The following is a 25400-nucleotide window of genomic DNA, read 5'->3' on the forward strand; positions in this document are numbered from 1 at the left end:
TAGCTGAAAACCCCGAGAGGAAATGTCAGAATGTTAGAAGAAAATCATTGCGCAATTCTTAGGGCATGGAGTTTGCTACAACGAAACCTTCCTGCTGGGAAACCGTTCTGCACTGAACAGCTGGTTTCTCAGAGTATTAGGACCCACTACAATGCATTTCATAATAAAAATATTCCAATTTCGAACAAACTTGAAACAAACCACGCACATTTCTTTTGCACATAGTTTGTTTAAACTGTACACTGCATGCAGAATCAGACTGGACGGTAAAAGATGGTTCGGAGTACTACCATGTTACGACCGCCTGCTTATGAAGCGATGGTTGCTATAGCAACCTAGTAAGTCCGTGCAACATGTCGTACTGGAACGCGAGGAGTAGTAACGTAGCCGGTTGCTCTGAAATGCAGATGTCTGAACCAGCCTCAAACAAATAATCAACTGCCTTAAACATTCCATCAGGAGCAATGAAGGTGCAATAGCACTAATAACTGCTGCACGGAGGGGAAGGCAGGATAGGCAGTGATCTAACACCTCCCCATCCGCGCGTGGCGCAACACCATTGGGTGCACGTGCCATGAGCTGCTTCCATCACTCATACGCCCTCCCATGCCTGCAGCGTAACCGACCAGATCACCAATTCAAACAAGAGCAGCCTGTGGAGGGCTCCCACAAAAAATTATTGCTTGAAAAGCTTCATTTCACGTTTCCTCCATCCTGCTGACAAAGGCCAGGGAGTGCAGAATGTGTCCTGCACACCACACAGGCACGCGGGACACATGCCGCGCAGGTGCGCGGGACACTAGCGCAAACCACACCCCATGTGTCGTTTGTGCTAGTTTTTTCATTCTGCACCACAGATGCTAGCCGGGGCAAGACCGAGCAAACAAGCGCGTCGCACGACCGGGCACTACTTTACATGACTTTCGTGCAATGCATGACGTCAATGAGGCGAGCGGTCGAATGATACAATGTCAGACCGCTCTCGCCGGCACGTTTTGCCGGGAGCCCAATCCTCCGAGAACAGCTATGCAACGCGGCCCAGTGGCTATACGGCGAGCGAGTGTTCCAAAATGCGTCTTTTGCGCATCAGAACGACGCGAGGAAGAGCGGGCCAATCAAAGAGCAACTAGAGAAAGCAGGGGGAACACACAATAATTAGGCAGCCAAGCACACAAATGCACGAGGTGCACAAAGAGTGGAACAATGTGCAAGCCGTATAGTATCCAAATGCCACCGCACCGACCCAAGTTCGAGCTCCGTTGGGGCTCAAACTTTATATATACACTTTACACATTAACATTAAAGGCCAACCTAGAGAACCATGTTCTGCGGGGGAAGAAAAGCGGTTCTCAGTTTCCTTCTTTTCATCTCGCACTCTTCTCCCCTCTATACACAGAAGCGGGTCTCTCAGATACTCCCTATAAAAAAAAGCAGGGCCTCCCTCTCACTCAAAAAAAATGAAGTTGAGAGAGCTAGGGTTTCCTCTTTTCTGCTTGTTAGTCGGCCTTTAACGTCGTGCAACACTCATGACGCTTGTTAGTGATAATTTTCTCGTAGAAAATGACTACTAATAAAACAGATCCAGCGTTAAAAGGCAACTTGTACTCGAAACCCCGCCGCCGCACCTGCTCCAGGAGGGCAAGCTGCTGCTCGAAGTAGCCGATGGCGTCCTCGAAGTGCGCCATGCCCAGGCGGGTAATGCCCAGGTTGCCCAGGGCCTGCGTCTCAAGCGGGCAGTCCCGCAGCTCCCGGGCCCGCTCCAGCTGCTCCTGGTAGCAGCGCAGGGCGTAACCCAGCTGGCCCAGGGACAGGTGTACGGCGCCCAGGCGGCTGTGGGCCAGGCACTCCCCGCGCACGTCGCCCAACTCCTGCTGCAGGGTCAGCTCCTGCGCACGTGCGTTTCGAGGCTTCATATCCATGTCGGTTTCACTGAACATCCTGGGCGACGAACCCTCTTCATAAGTTAGTCCATCCACCCTGTCCAGAGCCAGACCCGCTGCTCTAATGGCAGCAGTACGCGGATTCTCCACAACGGGAAAGGCAAAGGTCTTCAGAAGCGTATGGCAGAAAGCGAGAAATCGATTATTTGGTCTTTGTGGTCGTCTTCGGTTCATTAAAAGTGCCCGATTTAGGTGATCTCGTCGTTCTATGACCACCATAAATATTGGAGCTTTTGAGACTACCCTTGCGTGGTGCTGACTTTAGAGAAGGCTCTATTGGCAGGGTTTCCACGGTTTGATATTGTTTCGTAAAAATATGACCAAACACGCTCCGTACACACCTGCCCCTTCGCTTGGCAGCCTGAACTGTTTTAGATCCAGTCCCTTTGTTCACTAACAGGAACGGCGGCCCCTCGATACCTCCGGTGCAAGCTTCCTAACATGGATAAGGGCGTCTTCCAAGCGTGTGTGCGCAGCCAAAGCACAAGAAAGGGCGAGGAGCACGGGCTGGAGGCCAGGGCATCCAAAAGAGACGCGACCTGTAAGGGTCCCCACTGTCGGGCAAATATGGTGCTCTAAAACAGGTGGTGCTGTGCCATGTGCCAGCTCAATGCACAATGCTTGGACCCAAAACGGTTTCCCCTATCTTTATTTGCTACGTTTCAAACGTGCGGCGATCCGTTGACGCAAGCCAGCTTCCGGGGGCTCGACCTTTTTTGGGGGAAGCGACGGAAGGACTGCCTGTCTTCCTACGGTGCTCATCCACGTTGATAAACGCGCAACAGACAGTTCACACGGTTGCGTAGGCTGCGTTCAGAGCGACCTGAGCAACGTGTCGATACGAGAGTAACAACAGGGTCACCGTTAAAACTGTTCTGCCGTGCCAACCACCGACAACGTGTCATCACAGAAGTCACAGCAGATGAGCAGAAATCGCGACCTGTTCCGGCTTGTTCAGTGTTTTCCTGCTAGGTGCAGGCGCCTGTTTTGCAGGAGCCGTGAATAGATGGTGCGAATCGGCGTCCCAGTTCAACGACAATTTAAACATTATTTCGATCCTACGGAAACAGTCAGTACACGCAGAAGGTGTTTCCGCGCACACTCTTTATGGCAGTTTAAAACTTTTTCCTGCAGTTAATTTCTTTCTTTTTTTTTTGATAGAATGTGAGGGAGAGGAGGAGACGAGAGAGTGTGGGGACATTGGAGCGTCAAGCTCTGGTTGGAACGATTACTGGGTAAACGGTAAGCGTTTTGTCTTTACTCGCATTTCAAACGCAAAGAGCCAAATGCCAGCATCCAGCTATCGGACAGTGAGCAGACGGGTTGTTTCCTCTTTGCCAGTCTCCCCTTTGGAACGGTGGCAGAGCGTCGGGCTTACGTTCGTGGGTCTATGATTCGATTCCTGTCGAGTCATAAATTTTGTTCTTTTTTCTCAATTACCTATGTCTGTTTACAGATTGTCCTATGAAGTAGTATAATAATAATAATAATCTTTATTTTTCGGGTGCCCTAAAACGGCCGAGCGGCCTTTTCTTAGGTACACCAGCTCGTACAATAGAAACTCTTAAACAAAAATCCTACTCATTAAAAAAGAAATAGATGTGCATGTACACTGACGCGCTATGAGGTGACCAAAAGTTTGTCCAACTGACAGCGAATAGTAGGCAGGGGTGTGGTGATGTCAACTTGAGGTGGCACAATGCTGTTATATAATGTCTGTAAATGAGAAAGAGGTGACACACGGCATGGTGAGCAAATATCAAAACAGGTGAGCTGTCTCGTCGCGCGGAAAGGAACATGGAAATCGATTTTACAAATAAGCCATAAGGAATCGATGGCACCATTAATGATCTTATGCAGAAATACCAAGTCAAGGACTGTTCTTCTGTGTGGTAAAAGCTTCAGCGAAAATCTATTCAGTAAGCATTCATAGTCACAATACACGCGTCGTCCAATCCATCTATCATAAACAATTCGAACAAATCTTTTTTGCACATGTTCTGTGATCAAAGCCTGTGTTACAGATATTGAATTCCAAATCACAGAAGCAAACTTAAGCCTTGAAACCACTAAGGCATGAAAAAGATGTATTAAACAAGGTTTTTTTTATGTGCTATCCATTTTGTAATACAGTAAAACCCCGTTATAACAAAATGGGATATAACAAACTAATGGATATAACAAAGGAATTGTAATTCCCCTTGCTTGCTAATAGTGGGAAGAAATGGACATTGGCTATAACAAGCTAATGGTTATAACAAAATAATTACGGCCGCTCTTTCAACTTCGTTATAACAAGGTTTTACTGTAGATTCTCTGGTGTTCCGTCACACTTTCGTTACAAAACAAACATGGCGGGCTTCCGCCCTCCATGTTCGCTATCCATGCGCTAGGCAAACTCATTTTGTTAACGAACAAAAAGTTAGTACACAAACGAGCTGGTGAAGGTTTGACATAATTTAAGACAAAAACCCTGAGGCTGGGGAAAAGACGAAGGACAACACAACACACAAAGTCTCACAGTTTCATCGTCTCATTCACCCATTTTGCGCACGTTCCGATCTTTCGTTCTCAGCTGCAGGTTTATCCCCGTATCGAATTCACAACACCACCAATCTCAACTGACTCATAGTTTATCTCAACTTCAGCCCAAGGTTTTGGAACAACAAGCATTTGATCTGGCATACCAAATACGGGTGGCTTGCACATCCCCTATCTGCATCGTGTCAGCATTCACAAGTGGTGCGCGTGCAAACGCTCAAACCGTCGTCGTGCTCTCAACTCCTAAAAGAGACACCTCCCGTTTTAACCGCACAGATAGACGTGAAGCAACGAGGGAACGGGGAAGCAGTCTACCCGAGCATGCGACAGACCTGTGTGTGGTATCCGAGGGCCTTGTCGTAGCACTTAAGCTGCCGATGACAGAGCCCCAGCGCACCGTACGCCGCCGCCTTCAGGTGGCGCTCTTTGGAGTGCCGCACGAGCAGCAGTTGGCGCTGGTACATCTGGACGGCTTCGTCACTCTTCTTCATCTTCATCAGCACGTCCCCCATGTTGCCCAAGGCACGGAACTTGCCCTGCGTCGTAGGTCCACGTCAGTGTGTTCCCATTACAGAACCTTCAACGCACGTACATCCCTTTGATTCTCACCCTTCTTTTGTTTACCTCTTTGCGTCGTTGAACGTGGGAACAAAAAGGTAACGCTCAACAATCTAAAATTTCATGTCTTCCAAGAGCTACAACTCTTCCAAAAGTTACAAAATGCCAAATATGTTCTCAAATTTGGTATTGAATCAAAACCTGAGCTCAAATGCACACAGTGTCGTCTTCAATATGACGGTGAAGATGTGAGCGTCCAACTACAGTTTAGACCGCATATAACGTATTATAACTAGGGTTCGGAGTTTTCGGTTTAAACCGATAAAAACCGATAAAAGTACGCCGAATTCAATTTCGGAAATTCGGTTTTAACCGAAAAAGGTCAGTTTTTAGGTTCGGCTTTTTCGATTTAAATTGATAAAAACCGATAAAAGTACGTCGAGTCCATTTTCTGAAAATCAGTTTTAACCGGAAACGGTCACTTTAACCTTCCAGTCCTACCGCAGAGCCGTGGCGAAAAAGTGGAACGACAGTGTCTATCGAAACACGTCCGAATGTATGGGATACACGGATGCCATCACGACGTTTTGGTTTATTGTGCGCATCATCGATCGGAACGTAAAGTCTGAAATGCCCCATGACTTCGCCATGTACGGGCGTGTTTTCAAACTCGTTGAAAGGAAGACTGACTTGATGCAAGCTCTGCATGTTGTGTTGTGCTTCAAAACGTCTTTCCGTGTCTCTTTTGGTGCTCACAATTGGTTGATTGGCCGATTTTGACTCAGGCAGCGCTTCATCTCCTCAGCCTGCCAGTGTCCAGTGTTAGCGTTGAGAGGGCATTCTCGAAGCTCAGGGTCATATTAACAGGAAAGAAAGAGTGCGGATCAACGAAGAGAATCTGGGAAAATACATGCGTGTGTACTGTAATAAGATCACGTAATACTGATATACAGAAGGTGAAGTTCCATGTTTTTTTGGGCATAGGCTTCATATCTGACTTGTTTTTACTTCTGTTTTTTTTTATTGATTCTTTACAGTTGCACACATTTGCCAAATAAAGTGTCCATTTCTTTTTCAATATATCTGTGCCGCTATTATTTAAGTGATAAAAAAATATCAGAGCTACAAGGATAATCTGATCCGGTGTCCGTTGGTGTTTATTTTATATACACCGAAAAAAGCCGATAAATTTTGGTGGGCATAAATATACGCCGAAAAAAACCGAAAATTTAATTTTAAAATAAACACCGAAAAAAGTACGCCGAATTTTGAAAAAATAGAAACCGAAAACGCGGAACCCTAATTATAACGTATGTCTCGGGAGTCGCGAAAATCCGCACTATAAGCGGTACCACACTATAACCAAAACATCCATTTTTCAGGCCAAAATACATGCCATGAGACAACTTACCTTTGTAAAAGAATTTATTTTATGTTAGATGAAAAATAAAGCTTAGTTTGAGGAAAGTCTTTATTTCACCAGACTAGTACAGTTCTGTCTCAAGTGTGTCACACATTTTGAAAGAAATGAGCGGCTTTTGCCTGGCGTAGCCTTTTAGCGGCGTCGCGGGTTGCGGACGGGCGTTGCGAGCGTTCAGGATTGCTAACCCTAATCACTTTTCTCCGGAGATGAAAACGCGTGAAAATTCGCATCCTTCATACGGTGCGTGCCAGTAATACCTTCAACTTGAGCACAGGCATGAAATGCTCCAAATAAGAAATCCGGGCGATGTTCGAGGACACAAATGCTTAGAAAGCACCACTGTAGTCGAAGTAAACAAACACGACGACACGGGCGTTTCTGCCGTCTTGAGAGCGCCGCCACGACATCGCCGCACGAGTAGGTGGATCTTCCCTTCTAGTACGTGCTGGGTTATCATAGCGACACACAACGAAAATTCACAGTCAAGGATAGCGCTTTTACGCAGAACGATGAGATGAACGCCGTCTACGACGACGATCACAGCCGATGCCATGTTTGCGGAATAGAAGCAGCCGGCCCGCGACCGGCATGCAACGCGCGCGAACACTTCTCCTCGACCTGCGATTGGTCTGTCGTTGCGGTTGTTTGTTTCTTTGTTTCCAACGCAGCGGAGGGACGCACGCACGTGAACGACTCGTGCGTGCGTCCCTCCGTCGCTATGCCAACTGAAGCCTCTCTCTTCGATTCTCCCCGCGTTTTCGAGCAACCTCCTTGCCCCGCGAGTGCAGTTTGCGGCTCGCGCCGTCAGCGCCGTTATCTAGTGTCGCCCAGGGAAGCGAGCTCGCTGCTCCGGTCGTCGGCGCGGTCGACGGGCTGTGCCAAAAACCGCACTATAACCGGTATTTCCCTTCGCGCGCCTGCATTTTAAGCGGTATGTAATTACATGGAGTTCTATGGGAGGTGAACCGGTGGTTTAAAAAAACCGCGTTATACCCAGTCCTGCACTATAAGCGGTTACGTTGTAAGTGGTTTATACTGTATCAGTACTGCCAGCACCGACTAGCGGTGCCTCTGTCAATCACCGAGAGAGTAAGTGCAAAAAAAAACAGAGCAGTTACATTTTTTCATATCAGTCTGGGTATCAAGTAACCATCTGCTTTCACTCGCCTTTGGTGTGTCGACGCGTCCATCATCGCTCTGCACGAGCCTCGGACTTTCGGGCGAGTGCTTTTTATGTCTTTGAACTACCTCATTCGTGCAGTTACCCAAAATGGTGCGCAAGCAGCATCGGGGACAGGAAGCACCCGTTCGTTCGGATCCCAACTAACGACGGTGAGTATGAAAGTTTGCACCCCATTTGAGACTTTTCCTCAGCTGATCTTCCACCCACGAATTGCACCATTTAAAATGCTTTAGACCAAAGCAATGATTACCTCCGTGGATACCGAAGAACCATCGTTGGACTCTAACAACGGCGACTAGTGCACACTATTTATGTTTGTGCTGGCGTGCGTTTCATAAAATCTGTTCTAAGGGGTATGCGTTCAACCTTCATAATTTCACTTGCGCGGTAGAATCGGCAGCAATTTACTTTGTGAACGTCTGGGAGCTGAACCTGCTTGCACATTAATTAGGGCACGTTAGAATCGTGCAAACATGGTACATACTGCACACATTATTTTTTTCTTCGCATAGAAACACCTGTCCAAAGTGATGACATAATTATTTTTCTTTGTCACGGAAATGACCGAATAAATGTGTCAATGAGTGTGAATAATGTTCTGTTGGCACACGCTGCATTAGTTTCGATTTCCTGGAAGGTGCCGACGAAGCATAAAGGACTGTCAACTGTTGGTCGAAGGTAGGCAAGCAGAACTTACAATTCTTTGCCATAACAAGTGGCATGGAAAATCGTAAATTTCCAAGCGAAACCTACCGCTGGAGCAGCACTGCTGGTACCGCGGTAGGGAGCAGCGGTAGGGCATGGCTGAGGGCCTGCACCATGTTGGATATTGAAAGACTTTATCTTTGCAAACAGCTCATCCTAGCTCGACGACGTCAAAAGTCACAATTAGAATGTTAGCGCTCCATTTTATAAACATGAATTTTGCTTTTGTTTTAGTTTCGCAATCGACCAATGAGCAACGACTGGTGGACTCATTGCAGTAATGAGTGCCTCCCACCACAGAACCACTGCTGAGCGCTCAGTTTACCCAGAAATCGACTCCATAGCGTCTGTGGCAGTAACCGGGGGTTGGTCCAGCACCCACCTTTCCCATCAAGATGTTACAAAGTTACTGGTCATGGGGAAGGGCTTCTTCAGTGATACCCCAAGGATGGCCACGTACAGTTGAGCCCTTGTAACACCCCCAAAGATAGCAAAATATTGAATATAACGAATGAATGCTTGCTGCTTGCTCCTTTTGGTATACTTTCAATAATACTTAAAAAACAAGCGAGCTGATGATGATTCATGGTAATAAAACCCGAGACTCAGAAACACAGAAGGGGACGAACACAACACGTCTCAAGCGCTGTGTTGTGTTCGTCCCCTTCTGTGTTCCTGAGTCTCGGGTTTTATTACCATACTTTCAATGCAATTGTAGCCCCCTTTTAACAGACAATCTCAAAGCAGAGCAGTGGATATAACCGAAAAAAAACTTTCAATGCACGGAAAAAAGATTTCGCAAAACAAGTCAGAAACTGAACTGCCAGATTTCCACGAGAAAATAAAACGTGATTGCAGTCCTATGCTGTGGCATACTTTGACTCCAAGGCTGCTACCTCGGGGAAAGCTCACACCACTTTGTACTCGACCATTAATTTGTAGGCTACAAAAACAGCTTTATGACACAGCACGACCGTTCCAAATCTTACTCGAGTAGACCCGAGACCAGTTCACAAATACGTCGCACCACTAAATCAACACAAACATTGATGAAGCGCTGACTTGAATGCAACTTTGCACTGATGCAGGGTGGTATCAGCGCAGTATCATTAATATTATAGGGCAAAGTCACATCAGCAAGATTAGATCGATAGATATTTATTTGTATGTTTAAGTACAGGCCACATAAAAGGCGTTGCTGCCCGTACACATGTGCCTACATGGCCGGCTAGATGTATACGATGATGGCGATGTGAAGCTTGTTGGCTTAGCATGTGCGGGATGTTGACAATGGTGAAGAGGGTGAAAGGCAAGGTGGGTGAAGTTTGATGAGGCACGCGACACAATCGTGGGTGCTGCTTTAGAAGTGTCTGGCAATTGCTTTGCAGAGCCGTGTCACCTCGTCTCTGTTTGTGAGAGGTAGGCTGGTCATGGCGTCATGCAAAAATGTCCAAAGTCCCCGGAGGAAAAATGAGTTGCCGTTGTGTGTTACTTGCTATTAGCGCGGTGGTAGCTGCAGTGTATGTGCAAACAGGCCTTTACTCCCGCAGGTTGCACCATGCGAAAGCACAATAAGAGCGACGCCGGGTGTCAGTAGGTTTCCAAACGCCAAGGTACAAAACTTCTACTTTGGAATGAGATGGAGGAAAATTTGGGACACGGTCTGGTAAGAAGTGTGGCGGACAGTGAAGCTGGCAGCACAATCTGATGTCCATGTTGGTGCACCTCCTGCGCTGTCCAGGGGACTCACCTGCAGGTTTCTCGACACCTGGGAGATGGCGAGGAAGTACTTTTGGCACTCGAGCGCCCCGTCCAGGTTCCCCAGGGCCATGTGGGACAGGCCCAAGTTGCAGTAGGCCCTGCCCATGTTCACCCGGTCGTGCAGGTTCTTCGCCAACGTAAGGTCTTTCTCATAGTAGTCAATGGCATCCTGCAGGTCATGTGCAAGATAGGAAGCTTAAATATAATTCCCAACAACCTAAAAATTATTGTCCTCATCATCAAAAACATATGTCAGTTGATCAATCATTCATTTTATTTCATATTAGTTCACATCAATATCAGTGCTTGGACTAGCCAAAGAGGCTAATCCAATCACAAAATCGACTTTACAATGCAGCAGACTAGACAAGCACAACGTGCACGTCACTTCAGGATTACAAAAATGATGCCTTAATCGCCGCCGTCAATACGCTGATTCTTGACGAATGCGTGAGCACTTAGCACGGGGGTTCCGACTCAGTGAAGGATGGGAATTCCAACGTCGTAACGTCCGCACGCCGTTGTGTTCCCAAAGCCGGTCTGTTCTCCCAGGCGTCGGCAGTTTCGGGCGCAGCCATCATAGCTTGCCTCAAACTTCACCTGCCGCATACTGTTCTCTTCAAACAGCCAACCCTTCGTCCTGGGCGTCGACGATTTAGCGCAAACGTTGTTGTGTACGTTGTGCCATGACCACTCGATCCCTCCCACTCCCGCACCAGAAACACGAGAGAGGAAGAACGTAGAGAGAGACTATCCTAGCTGTCTACGTTCTCCCTCCCTTGTCATTGCCCTAATTTTACCAACATGTATAGCCAACTAGCCCACCAAAGTCTGTCGCAAAAAGATTTCTCCAAAACAGAAAACTTTTGAACATGGTGTAGGTGTAACAGCGCGTAACGAAAACTAGGAAAAGGAACACGCAACACAAGACGAGCACAGCGTTATGTGTTCCTTTTCTTAGTCTTGGTTGTTACGCGCTGCTGCACCTACGCCATGTTCAGCTTCCACCAACTAGCCCAGCTCTCTACTTTGTTAGAGAACTTTGCCAATTACATTATTGTTTCTTAACTGCCAGGCTGGTTAACTGTAAAATGTGACAAGAACAACCCCCTCACGCTCTATGTGGTTCCCCTGCTTTGCGCTTTAAGGCAGAGGAAACATTACTGGCATGTAAACAGAAATAAAAAGGGGCATGGGGTCAAAAAAAAAAAGGTTTTTTGCTGCAAGGCCAAGGAGAGTTTCTGCGAAAGGCATAAAATCTTCTCTTTCCAGATGCCACCTGTGCCCACAATTTCTTTAATAGATAAAGCTCAGATTTCCATGATGAGTTCGTAAATACAAAACTAAATTTTGCTAAAATAGAAAAACATTTCTTTTTTTTTTTTTTTGCTCGAAGTGGTTTTTTGAGAGTTGTCCAATTGTCCAAGTGGGAAACAAGGTAGTACAGCAATGAATACCGCAACAGGAGCACTGGCCTCTTTCCTTTCCACCCTTACAGCATCAAAATTAATTTATTCATTCATTAAATCAATCAATCAACCTTCCTTTTCACCCTTGAACCATTAAAAGTAAATCAATCAATCTCGATTTTCATTTATTTATTTAAAATACCCTCAAGGCCATTGGCATTATAGAGGGGAGTGGGGGGTTAGTGGCAGTAGTACACTTCGCAGCTCAATCTGAGCAGTATAGATTATTTATGGCAGTCCTAAATAAATGGTCAGGAACAATTGTTGCGATAGATGCGGGAAGGTGGTTCCAATCCACTGAAGTTTTCGGAATGAATGACTCTTGGAATGCATTAGTGTTGCATTTTAGAATGTCTACTTTATACATATGATCAATGCGAGGTGAAATATAAGACTGTTAATTCAGAAGTCGCGGTTGTGAAGTAATGAGTTAGTATGGTATATCTTATGAAAAAGACATAAGCGAGCTATTTTACGACGTAAATTGAGGTTAGGCAACAATAGGCTAGTTTTCATTGAGCTCACGCTTGCGGTGCGATGAAAGTTATTAAGAATAAAACGAGCAGAGCGATTCTGAACTAATTCCAGGGCGTTAGTTAGTTTGGAATGACCGGGGTCCCAGATAGAAGAAGCATATTGTAATTTAGAGCGTACAAGCGTTTTGTACAGAGTTAGTTTCAAAGATGAAGGGGCAAGTGAAAAGTTTCGTTTTAGATAACCCAGCATTCGATTAGCGTTATTAATAACATACTCAACATGCATTTGCCAGGAAATATCTGAGGTTATATACACGCCTAAGTATTTATAAGAAGAGACAGAATGTAAGGGGACATCTTCGAGAAAATAAGAAGAAGGAAAATTACATTTACGCGATACTGTCATGGCCTTGCATTTAGTCGTGTTAAGTTCCATCCCCCATAATTCACACCACTTTGAAACATGGTTGATATCAGTTTGTAAATTCAGAACATCCGAGGCGTTAGTAACTTCTCTGTAAATAACACAATCATCAGCGAATCAACTAATTGAAGAAGAAATCGAATTCGGCAAATCATTAATATAGATAAGGAACAATAGCGGACCTAATACAGAACCTTGCGGTACTCCACAATGGACGGAGGCGAGCGGGGATGTTTCATCGTTAGCGGTTACAAACTGGGAACGATTTGTGAGAAAATAAGTTATCCAGGACAGAACATTTGCGTCAATGTTAAGACTGTTCAGTTTTAGTAGCAGCAGCTTGTGTGAAACTTTATCGAATGCTTTGGAAAAGTCCAAAAAAATGCAGTCTACCTGGGACCCTCGGTCAAGCGCTAGGTGCAAATCATGGGTGAATGACAAAAGTTGCGTTTCGCAAGAGAAGGATTTACGAAAACCATGCTGAGTGGTGCTGAAGAAAAGGTTAGATTCTAAATATTGAACTAGTTGTGAGTAGATGATATGTTCTAGTATCTTGCATGGAATGCTAGTAAGCGAAATAGGTCGATAGTTATCCGGGCAATATTTATCACCTCCTTTGTGGATTGGCACCACCTTCCCTATCTTCCAATCAGCAGGCAACTCTCCAAGTAAAAGCGACTGGGAAAATATTTGAGATAACACCAAAGAGCAATACATTTTTGTATTTTTGAGGAACTTTGAGTTAATGCTGTCGGTGCCAGCAGAGGAAGAAAGTTTTAAGTTATCGATTATTTTAACAATACCAAATGGGTCGACAAGAATGGGTCCCATAGGCAAAAAATCACTCGCGTCAAATCTACAAATAGGCGTGTTAATAACAGTCTGAAAGGACTTAATAAAAACAGCATTCAAAACGCGAGCACATTCATCACTATTAATTACGTCTCCATTCGCGGCCTTGAGTGAAATTACGAATTTTTCTTTTTTACTAACAACATTCCAAAACTGCTTTGGGTTAGTGGCTAACATAGACGGTAGCTTAACGTTAAAATACTCGTTTTTTGCATCTTCAATAGCACTTTTGTAAACTGCATTGGCGTTGTGGTAAGATTCCCAACGGTTACAGGTACTGGAAGATTTCGCGACACGAAACAATCTCTTTTTCTTGTTCGATAGCCTCCTCACTGATGGGTTATACCATGGTGATTGATGGTGAGACGTTACAGATCGCAGTGGAATGTAATTGTCGGTGAGAACAGCGACTTGACCCCTAAACATATTCCAGTTCTGCTCAACAGAACGCTCGGAGCAGTTAACAAAATAGTGATCAACGAACTGACTCGGGGCATTGTTTATAGCGTCGAAATTAGCTTTTCGGTAGTCACGAATAAGTTTTATCTGCTTTCTACTACTACACTTTGGTATGCTTAGAGAGATAAGTAACGAGCAGTGATCACTTAGTCCTGGTAGGTGAGATATTAGGGATACAAGGTCAGGTGTGGAGGTTAGAACGAGGTCAAGAATATTTGCTGACGTGGCTGCAATTCTTGTGGGTTCTGTAACTAGCTGCGACAAGTTAAAATCGGAACACATGTTCAAGAAATCAAAACACTCCGACGAAAATGGATTAGGAAACGGGCTCTCATGTGACCAACAGATGTTTGGGTAATTAAAATCACCTAGAAGAAATATTGGATTGTTTGGAAACCTTGTTACAACCATATTGATAGCATCATGAAGTTCGTTTACAAAACTAGAGGTACACTTCGGTGGACAATAGCAAACACAAAGAATAACTTTTTTTTAATTCACTTCAAAACAAACGCAGAGAAACTCAATATTTAACGCCAAGTTTACACAATAGGAAACAATACAGTCGGCTACTGCAATTAGTACACCACCTCCAGATCCAAACTGCCTATCGGAACGATACACGTTAAACCGCTTTTGACAATCAAATATTTCACTATTCCGTACTGTAGCGGAAAGCCACGTCTCGGTGAGTACGACAACGTCAGCCGATGACGAGTCAAGCACAGCGCATAACTCATCTCGCTTTTTTAGCACGCTCCTTATGTTAGTAAAAAAGATAGACATATTTTCGGAAGAATGACCATGATCGTTTCTCGGTTGCTATGACGAAGGGGGTTCATTCGCTGACTCAGCAAGGACGCCAGCGGCTGTATCGGCGAGACTCAACTCAGAAGGAGCCCCGAGCTTGCGCACACTATCAGTTTCGGAGCAGTAAACATAAATTTTTTTGTCCAAATGAAGCTTGTTGTACCATAATCTAAAGTTAATATTAGGATTTAATGCCTTCACAAATTCGATTAATTTCTTTCTAGCCTGACGTGTAGCTGGTGAAAAATTCTCATTAATAGAAATGCCACTGCCTTTTGCCTTCGTTCTTAACGACAAGATGCTCTCTCTAGATTTTGAATTCGCAAATTTTACAATAATCGGTCGGCACTTGTTCCCGAGAAACAGGCCTATCCTGTGCGCTCGAGCTATGGCGTCATCTGTGACCTCCATATTCATTCATATTATTCCACCATTAAACCTCCTTCAATCAATAAATGAACGAGTCCCCAACGCACCTTGTAGTTGCCGAGGCAGTAGTGGGCGTATCCCAGGAAGTGGCAGGCCCTGGCCTGGGCCTCCACGTCGCCCACTTCCTCGGAGAGGCGCATGAAGTTCTCGTAGTAGGGCACGGCCTGGCCAAACTCGCCCCGGGAACTGTAGCAGTTGCCCAGGTTGCACAGGGCGCACGCCTCCCCCGCCGAGTCCTTCAGCTCCCGGGCAATGTTCAGGTGGCTGTGGTAGTGCAGCAGTGCCATCTCGTGGCGCCCCAGGGCCTGGTAAGCCACCGCCAGGTTGCCGTGCGTCGAGGCTTCCGCGCTACGGTCGTTCACTTCCTGGATGGCCACGGACGTCGCAAATGCCGTTAAAAGCAATGGTAAGCTTGTGAAAGCACTTTTTCCAGCTAAGACGTCAGAGAAGCAATTGTGCGTTGGAAAATAGTCAGCTCCAAACAGCATCTTCCACCCCAGAAAAGATGCTAGCGTGGGGTCTTTCATCTACAACATGCAGACACGACTGCACACTGGTACAATGCTCATCCTGATCAAACTGGGCGGGGGCGGGGACTGAAACCAGGATCACTGGGTTTTGCAGAGCGAGCTTTTGCTTTGCAGGCTCCGATTTCCCTCAGTGAAAAAGGAGCTGTTAACGAAAACAGAAAAAATTTGAAGTGGATGTCAGGAATAGACAGCCTATAAAAACGAGGGTACTTAATTAAAGACAAAGTTTCCAAACAGGCAAGTTGGTTTAGGTTAGGGATGATTTGAACCGGAGATGAACGGACAAGAGATGTGTGTGTCCTCTTTCGTCTCCGCTTTAAATTATGCGCTTAATTAAAAAGACGAAACATAAAAATCTACAAGAAAGGAACACAGAGAGGAAGAGCAAAAACTGCAAATCGTAAAGAAAGAGCCTTGAAATGACAGGCAGGTCCTCCATTCATCTTGCATCCAGTGGTAGCCTGCCGCCTTCTGTAGCATTCTAATTTTGCAAGCCTTCCCGCTTTCAGAACTTGGATGATGAGGGAGTTTGGGTGTTTTGGTAATGCGTGCTGCACGTACAGCACACAAGGACAATACACAAACAGCGCTTGATGTGTCCCTTTCTGTTTGTGTCTCGTGCTTTAACTCAGCATATCTCTTAGGGAGAGATAAGGGTTCTTAGATATTAACATTACTCACCCAAAGACAGTATGTAGAGGTATCTCTTTATGCTGATTTTAAATATGCAGTCAGATTTAAAATATATTTTCTTAGATGAAAAATGTAGCAGGATTTCTTACAGGCCGTTAAGGTAATTTATTATTAGAAAATCTTTTAACCTAACTACATACAGTCGCCGACCGATTATTCGGACTTTGCTGGGACCAAAAAAACGTCCAAATAATAGAGCAGTCCGAAAAATCAGCAGATCGAAAAACATGCCTTTATTACTTCCAAGTGGGCTTAAAAAAAGCCGTAAATAGTGCCTTGGTTCAGGTTACGCCTCCGTTTGCGTTCGGCAACTTTCTGTTAGCTTGAGAATCGCTGCCTTCTTTTCTAGCGTTATGGTCGAGTAATTTCTCCGCTTCTTAACTACAGATCGCGGCGGCAGAACATATGGGGCCATGACGTCAAAGCCAGCGTTTTCCGAACGAGATCAGAGGCGCAAATCCACGAGCGTAAAATGGCGACTGGCGACACGAAGGAACGAAAAACAAAGCAAAATGATAATAATGATGATGATGATGACATGCAGCTAAATGGGAAAAAAAAAGACTAGCATAGCGTCACCTAGCGGTAGGACTCAGGAGTGCTCAAGTAGCGCTGCCAAACCAAGCCAATCCATTTGCAGCCAACATAGAATTCAAAATGGCCGCTTCTCGATGGTGTTTTCCGCTGATCGCTTGCGACGATTTTGTCCGAATAATCGAACTTTCGGACTTCAAGCTGTCCGAAACGTTGGTCGTGAATAGACACTATTTCTATGGGGTAAGTCACGGTTCCGCCTTCAGGTCCGAAATATCGAACAAGTCCGAAATGTCGGAGTCCGAAAAAACGGTCGGCGACTGTATAGCTATTTCCAAAGGTTCCTCCACATCCTAAAGCTAGTACTAGCATATTTATGAAGTGGTGTTATTAATTATAAATAAATCACAATTGAAGAAAGGAAATAAATGTGATGATAGTTACTTTAAGCTGCAGCTAATTACTTTTTATTAGTGTTGCGTGAATATTCGAATAGTAGTTTCAAGTAATATGCTATTCAATATTTGCTTCGATATGAACTGCGAGATACATATCTTTCGAAGTGTTAATCGCAGCAGGTTAGCCCGGTCGAGCGTGTTTCTTACCAAGCACTCGTGCACTGCAGGGAAGCAGCACCCACAAGACTCGCTTTCGCAGGTGCGGCTTTCTTGCGGTGCACTGAAGCTTGGTAAGAGGCGCACTCAACGGGGCTAGCCCGCCGCAATCAACACATGGAAAAGTACAAATATGGCAGCCACATGCTTAGGAGGAAAGCTCATTTCTAAGGCTGGATAATGCACATGCACACCTGGTATTTTAAAAAAAACGAAAACTTTGAGAATGTTGATAGCTGCACTGCAGTAAAATTTTCCTGACAACTTGCGTTAATCGTATGTGATTAAAAAAAGATATTTGCATATTGAGAGAATATTTATAAATACCCTCGATTAGGTATACAGCCAACCTCAATGTAACGGAGCCAGTAAAATTCAGAATTTACTTCGGTACATTGAAATTTCGCTACAAAGAAATTCGGGGCTAACGTTAAAGAAAGTTTCCACAAATGTTTCTCAGGCACCTTTATTTCGGTTGAAAGTAGTCCGTCACCTTTTTCTGGGCCACTCTTGGCATTCTTATTGGCATCACACGACGTTCACGTAGCCAGACACCCTGCATCACGTCTTTGTCTTGTTGTGTGCTCACAAACCGCCTCAAGACATCGATCACGTCCACCACTTCACGATTACTAGGCACATCGCAGGCGTCTTGCTCATCAGGCTTGCTATCATCCCCATCTTGCGAGTTCCCTCAAACATTACTAGCTATCGCCTCATTGGTCACCTCCTCCGTCGCAATGACAGTAGAGTCGGCACATAGAAAGCCGTCGAGGTCGACGTTGTTAGGGGCAGCTCCATCGCCCAAAACAACGAGAAACACATGCTTTTAGTTAGGCCTCGAAACGAACTAAGCAGCACAAACGAAGCCGACGGACGAAACGGCGGCAGCTCTAGTGTCCTCTAGTGACCTTTCTGCACACCACACACGCGAGGCTCTGCCCGTTTTACCCTTCGCGCTTTATCAGGGGCCCATTTCAGCGCATGTGCTTCCCAAAATTTCCTTTGGGAGCCAAAAGATTGTGACGAATTGTCCAGGAAACTTCGTTACATCGAAATTTCGGCAAACGGGATTTCGTTACATAGAGCTCACAAATACATGGCGTGCTTACACTTGCGGTTAGAAGAAGTTATGTATTTCGTTACATCGAGAATTTCGTAACATAGAAGTTTGTTACATCGACATTTGATTGTACTAGCTGGTTTAATTTTATGTCAAATGCGTCATTTACTTACCATCCCCATGAGGGCATTGGACTTTTGGAGGCTACAGACAATAAATATAGTTATTAAAATTAGCTTAGAAATGGACAACTGAAAGCTTGGCAACAACTTTCACAAGTTCAGCTGGGTTTTCGTTTAATTTAGCATGGTGCAGTAGTGAAAGGCTTAGAGAAACTATTCAGTATTCTATTTGAAAATATTTGGCCTAAACCACTATTCGCTTCCAATACGATTTGAACTCAAAATCCACTATTTACACGCGCCTACTTTTTATCTATTGACGATAGGCATAAAGCTTCGATGCAGTTAAGTTTTTGCAGAAAATAATGATACCAAGTTTCCTGAAATCTATTCGGGAGAACATTGTCAGAACACCCGTAAAGCAACGGCACTTGACAAAAAAGGCAAAGGCGAGAGAATCACGCTCAACCTTTTTACTATACTTTAAATGCCATTGCTTGAGACTTGAAGCTTGCGGGGAGATCAAAGTATTTAAAATCGGCCTCGGTCACCTTGGAGATGGTGAGCTCCTGCTTGTGCAGCTGCACGGCCTGCTCGTAGCAGCCCATGGCGCTCTGGGCGTTGCCCATGTTTCCGTAGGCACGCCCCATGCCGGCCCGGTCCCCCAGGGAGCGGCCAATGTTCAGGTGGGCCTGGTGCAGCTTGAGGGCCGCCTCAAAGTGCCCCGCCAGCTGGTACACGATGCCCAGGTTAGAGCAGGCACGGCCCTCCGCCACCTGCGCCGAAGACGGGTCAGTTTGGGGCAAGACGGGACGCATAACGTCATTCACTCATAGCTCGGCAAACTTCGCTCATGAGGGCGCTCACTCACCCTCATCTTCAAAGGTGAGGTGAGGGTGAGTGAGAACCGTGAGGTCGTGAGGGGTGTGAGGGACGCGAGGGCTGTGAAGGCAGTGAGTACCGCGAGTGTGTGAAGGGTATGAGTGCATAAGGGCCGTGAGGGCGGCAAGTGTGTGAGGGGCGTGAGGGTGGTGAGTGCGTGAGGGGTATGAGGGCCATGAGTGCGTGAGGAGCGTGAGGGCGGTGAGTGCGTGAGGGCCATGAGTGCGTGAGGGCCGTGAGGGTAGTGAGTGCATGAGAGGTGGAGGGCCATGAGTGCATGAGGGGCGTGAGGGCAGTGAGTGCGTGAAAGTGGTGAGTGCGTGAAGGCCATGAGTGCGTGAGGGCCGTCAGGGCGGTGAGTGGATGAGGTGCGTGAGGGCGGCGAGTGCGTGAGGGGCATGAAGGCCATGAGTGCGTGAGGAGTGTGAAGGCGCGGTGAGTGCGTGAGGGGCATGATGGCCATGACTGCGCGAGTGCCCTGAGGACGGCGAGTGCGTGAGGGGCATGAGGGCCATGAGTGCATAAAGGGCGTGAGGGCGGTGAGTGCGTGTAGGGTGTGAGGGCCATGAGTGCGTGGAGGCAGTGAGTGTGTGAGGCGCGTGATGGCCATGAGTGCGTGAGGGCGGTGAGTGCGTGAGGGCAGCGAGTGTGTGAGGGGCATCAGGGCCATGAGAGCGTGAGGAGCGTGAAGGCGGTGAGTGCGTGAGCGACACGTGCTGTCCCTCGTCTTTTTAAAGCAACAGCATTACGGGTGACACTTTCTAGAGATTTTGAGTTAGTCCGTTGTCATCGCTGCTATGGCGCAAGGAGAGGGAAGTTGGGCCGTCCTGTCGGCTGCGCCGCGTGGAGAGAGAAAAGAGAGAAGTCTCGGAGTCCCGGCAGTAACGGCGTGACGAAGGGAGAGTCTTCCTGTCGTCTGCTTCGAACAGTTGTTTTCAGACGTTACTCGCATTATACGATATCCCACTTTGGCAGTATCCAGTTGCTATGTGTAATGTTGGATGGTTTTAGTAACTTCCACCACGTTCGATTTCGCTATGACATCTCTACATCTCGAACCCAACTCGAAACGTAAAGCTGTTGTGCTAAAACTCGTTGTCTTGCAGCCGTCTTTCCTGCAGAGCTGCACCTCGTTTCTCTGCTCGCGTTCCGCCCTCCACTCATCTCTCAACTTCACCATTACCCCCTCCTTTCACCGCTCAACGTCACGGGGAAACCTACGCCTTCCTTTGCATCGCCACAGCCGCGCACTCTTCCTAATGGCGCCGGCAGTTTGAGGCTTCCGTTCGCCAGGCGAGTGCTCATCCGCCCCAGTTCACGGCGGCCAACGCCGTGAACTGGCACGCGCGTGCAGTGCCTTGCCTTACCCACTTCCCAAATCACTGAGCGCTCGTGACGGTCGTCAGTGGCGACCACGACAGCAATGAGAATTAACCAAGTTGCACTTCCGTCCTCAGGTATGTGACGGCACCATTATGCCCGCATTGTGTGACTGTGCTACAGCTATAGCTTTCAATATTTCGCACATCGTGGATGAAAAATGACTTCTTCCTAGCTGAATTTCTACAAACAAGCATAACGATCGCTACATCCGACACCATAACACCTCTTTCTATGCACGGACGGTACGAGACGCTAAATGCAGCAGTTGAAGACACGTTCCAGGCGCCTACGACAAAAGGACCGCACCTTGTCCCTGGCGGCCAGGGCCATGTCGAGCTGCTTCTCGTGCCAGCGCCGCGCCTGCTGGCTGTCGCCCATGCAGCGCGCCGCGTGGCCGAGCCCCGCGTAGGCCCTGGCCTCTATGACCCGGTCCCCGAGCTCTCGTGCCAGGCGCAGCACGTGTTCGTGGAAGGTGCGCGCCTGCTCGAAGGAGCGCCGGTAGTGGTGCGAAGAGCCCAGGTTGCTGTAGGCGCGGGCCTCCTCCACCTTGTTGCCCAGCTGCTTGGCCAGCCGCAGGTGCTCCGTGTGGCAGTCCACCGCGCTGTCAAAGTCCCCCATGGCCAGGTAGACCGCACCCACGTTCCCCACCTGCGTCGTGGAGGTGGCTTCACACGTGGATAGCAGAAGGTCAGCGCTGCTTCGGCGCTCTTCACCCCTAGGCTGACGGGGAGCTACGTGCTCGTTAGACCACTGCCTCCTTTTCATCACCCTGCTCTCTCCGGCAAGAGCAGGGCCGTACCCAGAAAATTTTGTCAGACGGGGGTTTCCGGGCACGTGGCGGCCATCTTGCCACGAAAAAGAAACAGGTGCATAGAAAGACCCCGAGGCAACGATGTCAGATCCTGTTCCCTCCACTACGCTGCGCTGACCTCGATTTAGCTCTTGGACCGTCACTTTTGTGTCCACTGTGGATTACCTACCCCCCCCCCCCCCAAGCCATGCACACACAAACACACACACACACTTTCATATAAAGAGGTATTCTTCCGCTCTTCCTTCTTTTCCAGTTATTCCTAAAACGTGGAATAGGGAGCTAGCTGGGCGATAGATGTAGGCCTGTAACGGTCTTCAAGAGCCTAATTGTTCCGCCAAAACAATGAAGCAGTCACTTTCTCTTTAGAGGAAATGTTTTGGTTCTAGGGTGCAAATTTGCACAGGGAGAGTGATTTCACGCAAGGTGGAAAGGAGGTGTCACGGAATGTTTCACACTGCGCGTGGAGGGGTTGGGGGGTTAGAACCCTTAAACACTCTTCCCTGGGTATGGCCCTGGGCGGGAGCTTGATCACGAGGTAAAAGATAGACATACGATGGGTTTAACAATTACGTAGCTTTTACCAAACTCTCGGCTTAAAATGGAGTGTAGTGTCATTGCTCACAAAGTGACAAGATAGCACTAAGACAGTGCGCGTGTAAAAAAATTGAAGCTGTATTTCGATCTATCTCCAATCTTAGCCTTCCAGACACATGACGCTGTAATGATGCTACGTGCTCCTTTTGTAACTTTTTTTTTTGTTTTTGAAGCGGGCGAAGTCTTCTCAATATTTCACTCCCTGCCTCTACAATTTTTTTTTCTTTGCCCTTATTTTTTTTCGTTCTTTTTTTTTGCAATGCATTGTTTGGATTTTTGGCAGCTGGCCAACTCTCTTCAAGTATGGCTTGCCTGGCTTGTTGCAACATGTTTCCCTTTCCAAGGCTAGATCAAGGTATAGCTTCAGCAAGAATGTGATTCTGCAATAAAATAAAAGGTCACATGCAGCAGATCACTGATACAGTGCTGGTATAGAGCAGAGTCAACAGTGCGTGTACAGCACCGAGTTAGCCCGATGCTGTATGTGTGAACGGGCCTTTAAAGCAGAATGGCTGGGATGCAGCGGACCAAAGCAATATGATGACCGTCAAATGTACTTGTCTCATCTCGATTACAAGAAGAGGCCCTGGAAAGAGCTCTCGTGGCACATTTCACACTGTCCATGTATGAAAAGTAGATCAGAAATTGTGCCGCACTGAGCCCAAGTGCTCATTCTGTGAAAACAGTGGAATCTCAATAATTCGAACCCTCTTAATTCAAACTTGCAAATAATTCAAACTACACTTGTTAGTGAGTGCGTTGGTATCGATGTAGATTTAGAAAGAGTTATATACGTAAAGACAGGGGACGGGACAACACATGATGTGTTGTCCCGTCCCCTGTCTTTACGTATATAACTCTTTCTAAACCTACAATTCAAACTAGGATGCAGGTCCCGTCCTAAGTGTTTCTAGGAAGGAAACTGCTGGCAATTCAAACTTTGCACTATTCAAACAAAGTTCCGGTCCCCCTCGGGTTCAAATTAACGAGATTCTACTGTATGTAATAATGACTGCAGTTTCAAGCCTATACCTCCTTCTTGTATTTGTTCCGTCTTCTAAACTGAAATAAGTATGTACCAAAGTGCAACACAGGGGTTCCGAGACTTCTCTATCTTGAGAAGCCCCTATCTGCTTTGGCTATGAGCCGAAAAACCCGTCCCAGTCTCGACATTGACGCAAAAAGTGGTGCAAATACTTACAGACCTTGTAAGCATCCATACAAATAATATAGAGCACCAGGCTAATAGTTACGCATGAACTGGGTCACTTAGATCTGCTAAAATAACGCTCGACACAAAAAAAAAACACTTTACTTAGGGAGGCATACGGTCAGAAAAATTTCGTAGCTCGTAGAAGGTACTGCTTCGAAAATTGGTTCCACACCAATCAGCCACGCCGACAGATTTCAAGGTTGTTTCAGTCCCCAAACAGGACCAAAACAGATCACTGTGTTTACCAAAACAATGTCGCAAAATATTTTAAGAAATTCTGTTTCACTTCTGCGGGACACAATTCACAAATACTCAGTCCAAAAATTTAGGTTAGCAACTTTTAAACCAGAATAGGAAATGAGGTCGGTCGTTGCTGGTAAGATATGAACAAGCTTGAATGCACTCTTCCACTCCCAACTGGTCAGCTCCAGGCATAAATGTGAATGTGTCTGTTCTGCGTGCTTCTGGAATGTAGTCGGGTAAAGGTTAAGAATGTACAAGATGCTCAAACTCCGGCGCGAGCTTTCTAGCCTCCAGTAACACTTCTAGGTCTCGTGCCCAGCCAAAGTGTGATGAAAGGTAAGAAGCACGTGCTGGAAGCTTCGTTTGTAGCTGTTACCTCACTATAGCAGTCTCAGTATTATCAAAAGATACCGAGCAGGCACTGTGTCACAATAAGTGTACATCTGCAGTTATTTTTGAAATATTCGAAAAATAGGCCGGGGACGTACGAAGTGGCGAACTCCGGCTAACCAAGATACACCCGCGCGTAAGCTGCTCCTCCGAGTGCACCAGTGCAAAGCGGGGAAGCTTGACTCGCAGGCCCCTGTCCAAACTGGTGAAGCCCAGCCCACCTCGTGGCCCTTCCGCATTTTTCCTCTCCGTCTCACACTAAGTCAGATAGTAGCCAACACTACGATTCGATGTAAGCAGCACCGAAAGTGTATTGTCAAAGTCGTCTTTGTGCATCTGCTATCACCGGCTACACCAATCACAGGCAGAAATTACGGCCCGATGACATGGTAACGGTGTGTCAAGAACGGCAGGCAGAAGAACAGAGCCGCAGCCCGTGTGCACCTCCAAAGCCTCCAAAGCCAACCGCAGGAGCTTCCGAGGGCGTCCAAAGCGCACACCCGCACCCCGGATGCTTATTTTGAGAGGTTAGGCGATAGGACGTGGAGCTATGGCGGCTGTGCGGGATGACTGGTTATAAAAGACGACGGCGTGACGTGACACTTAGCAACCGAGGTGCACGGGGGACGGCAGGGCTAGGGCATACATGGGTTGCCGGCGGGGCGCCGTGAGGCAGCATGTACAGCTGGGCCAAGGTGAGTTAATATTTTGTAATGAGCCATCCGCAGACTGTCGCCATGGTGTGAATAGGGGGTCAAGGAGGTTTAAAGGGCCACTCCGCTTCATTTTTGATTTTGAAAAAACAATGCAGTCCTCTTTAGTATCACCTAGGAAGACCACGCGTCAAATATTACGACGTAGTTCTGTCTAAATGTTTCTTAAACGGCCCTGCAAACTTTGCAACTCGCCAAGTTGTTGAAATCGGCTGATTCGGGAGGGTGAATAGAGGCACAACCAACGGCGCAGCCGAGGCTACGGCGTGGGCAAAGCCAACATTGAGCTAATTGTCATCACCATTTCCCCCTTTTCCTTGTTTTTATTTCTTTGGGCGAGCGTAATGGGTGACGTTAGCAACGTTTCCTCTCGGAGCTCGGCGGTGTCCATGTGATGGGCGTAATGCCCCTGCGCAGCGCGCCTCTTGGGGGCCGTCCAGCCACCCCGCCCGTGGTCCCGCCGTTACCGCCATCTCCCGTGTCGCAACCACCGTCACCGTCTCACCGTTTGTAATTATTGTCTCTAGGAGTTTCGTCCACACTATGGACACACTACGCACGCAGACTGATGCCACAGTTGTG

At 47.0% G+C, this 25400-nt stretch overlaps 1 protein-coding gene across 1 annotated transcript in view; it reads right to left on the bottom strand.

Moving 5' to 3' along the window:
• The window catches only part of LOC8037513 (tetratricopeptide repeat protein 28), an 81745-nt gene that overhangs the window by 33715 nt on the left and 22630 nt on the right, over positions 1-25400 (bottom strand). The window contains exons 5-10 of the mRNA XM_040216212.2: positions 21158-21499; positions 19138-19362; positions 15078-15395; positions 10101-10280; positions 4814-5017; positions 1626-1886 (exon numbers count right to left, since the gene is read on the bottom strand). Of these exons, the coding sequence (XP_040072146.2) occupies positions 1626-1886; positions 4814-5017; positions 10101-10280; positions 15078-15395; positions 19138-19362; positions 21158-21499 (1530 nt within the window). The remainder of the gene's footprint in view (positions 1-1625; positions 1887-4813; positions 5018-10100; positions 10281-15077; positions 15396-19137; positions 19363-21157; positions 21500-25400) is intronic.

The sequence above is a fragment of the Ixodes scapularis genome, unplaced genomic scaffold, assembly GCF_016920785.2.
Source record: "Ixodes scapularis isolate PalLabHiFi unplaced genomic scaffold, ASM1692078v2 PGA_scaffold1__304_contigs__length_218370807, whole genome shotgun sequence".
NCBI classification, from domain to species: domain Eukaryota; kingdom Metazoa; phylum Arthropoda; class Arachnida; order Ixodida; family Ixodidae; genus Ixodes; species Ixodes scapularis.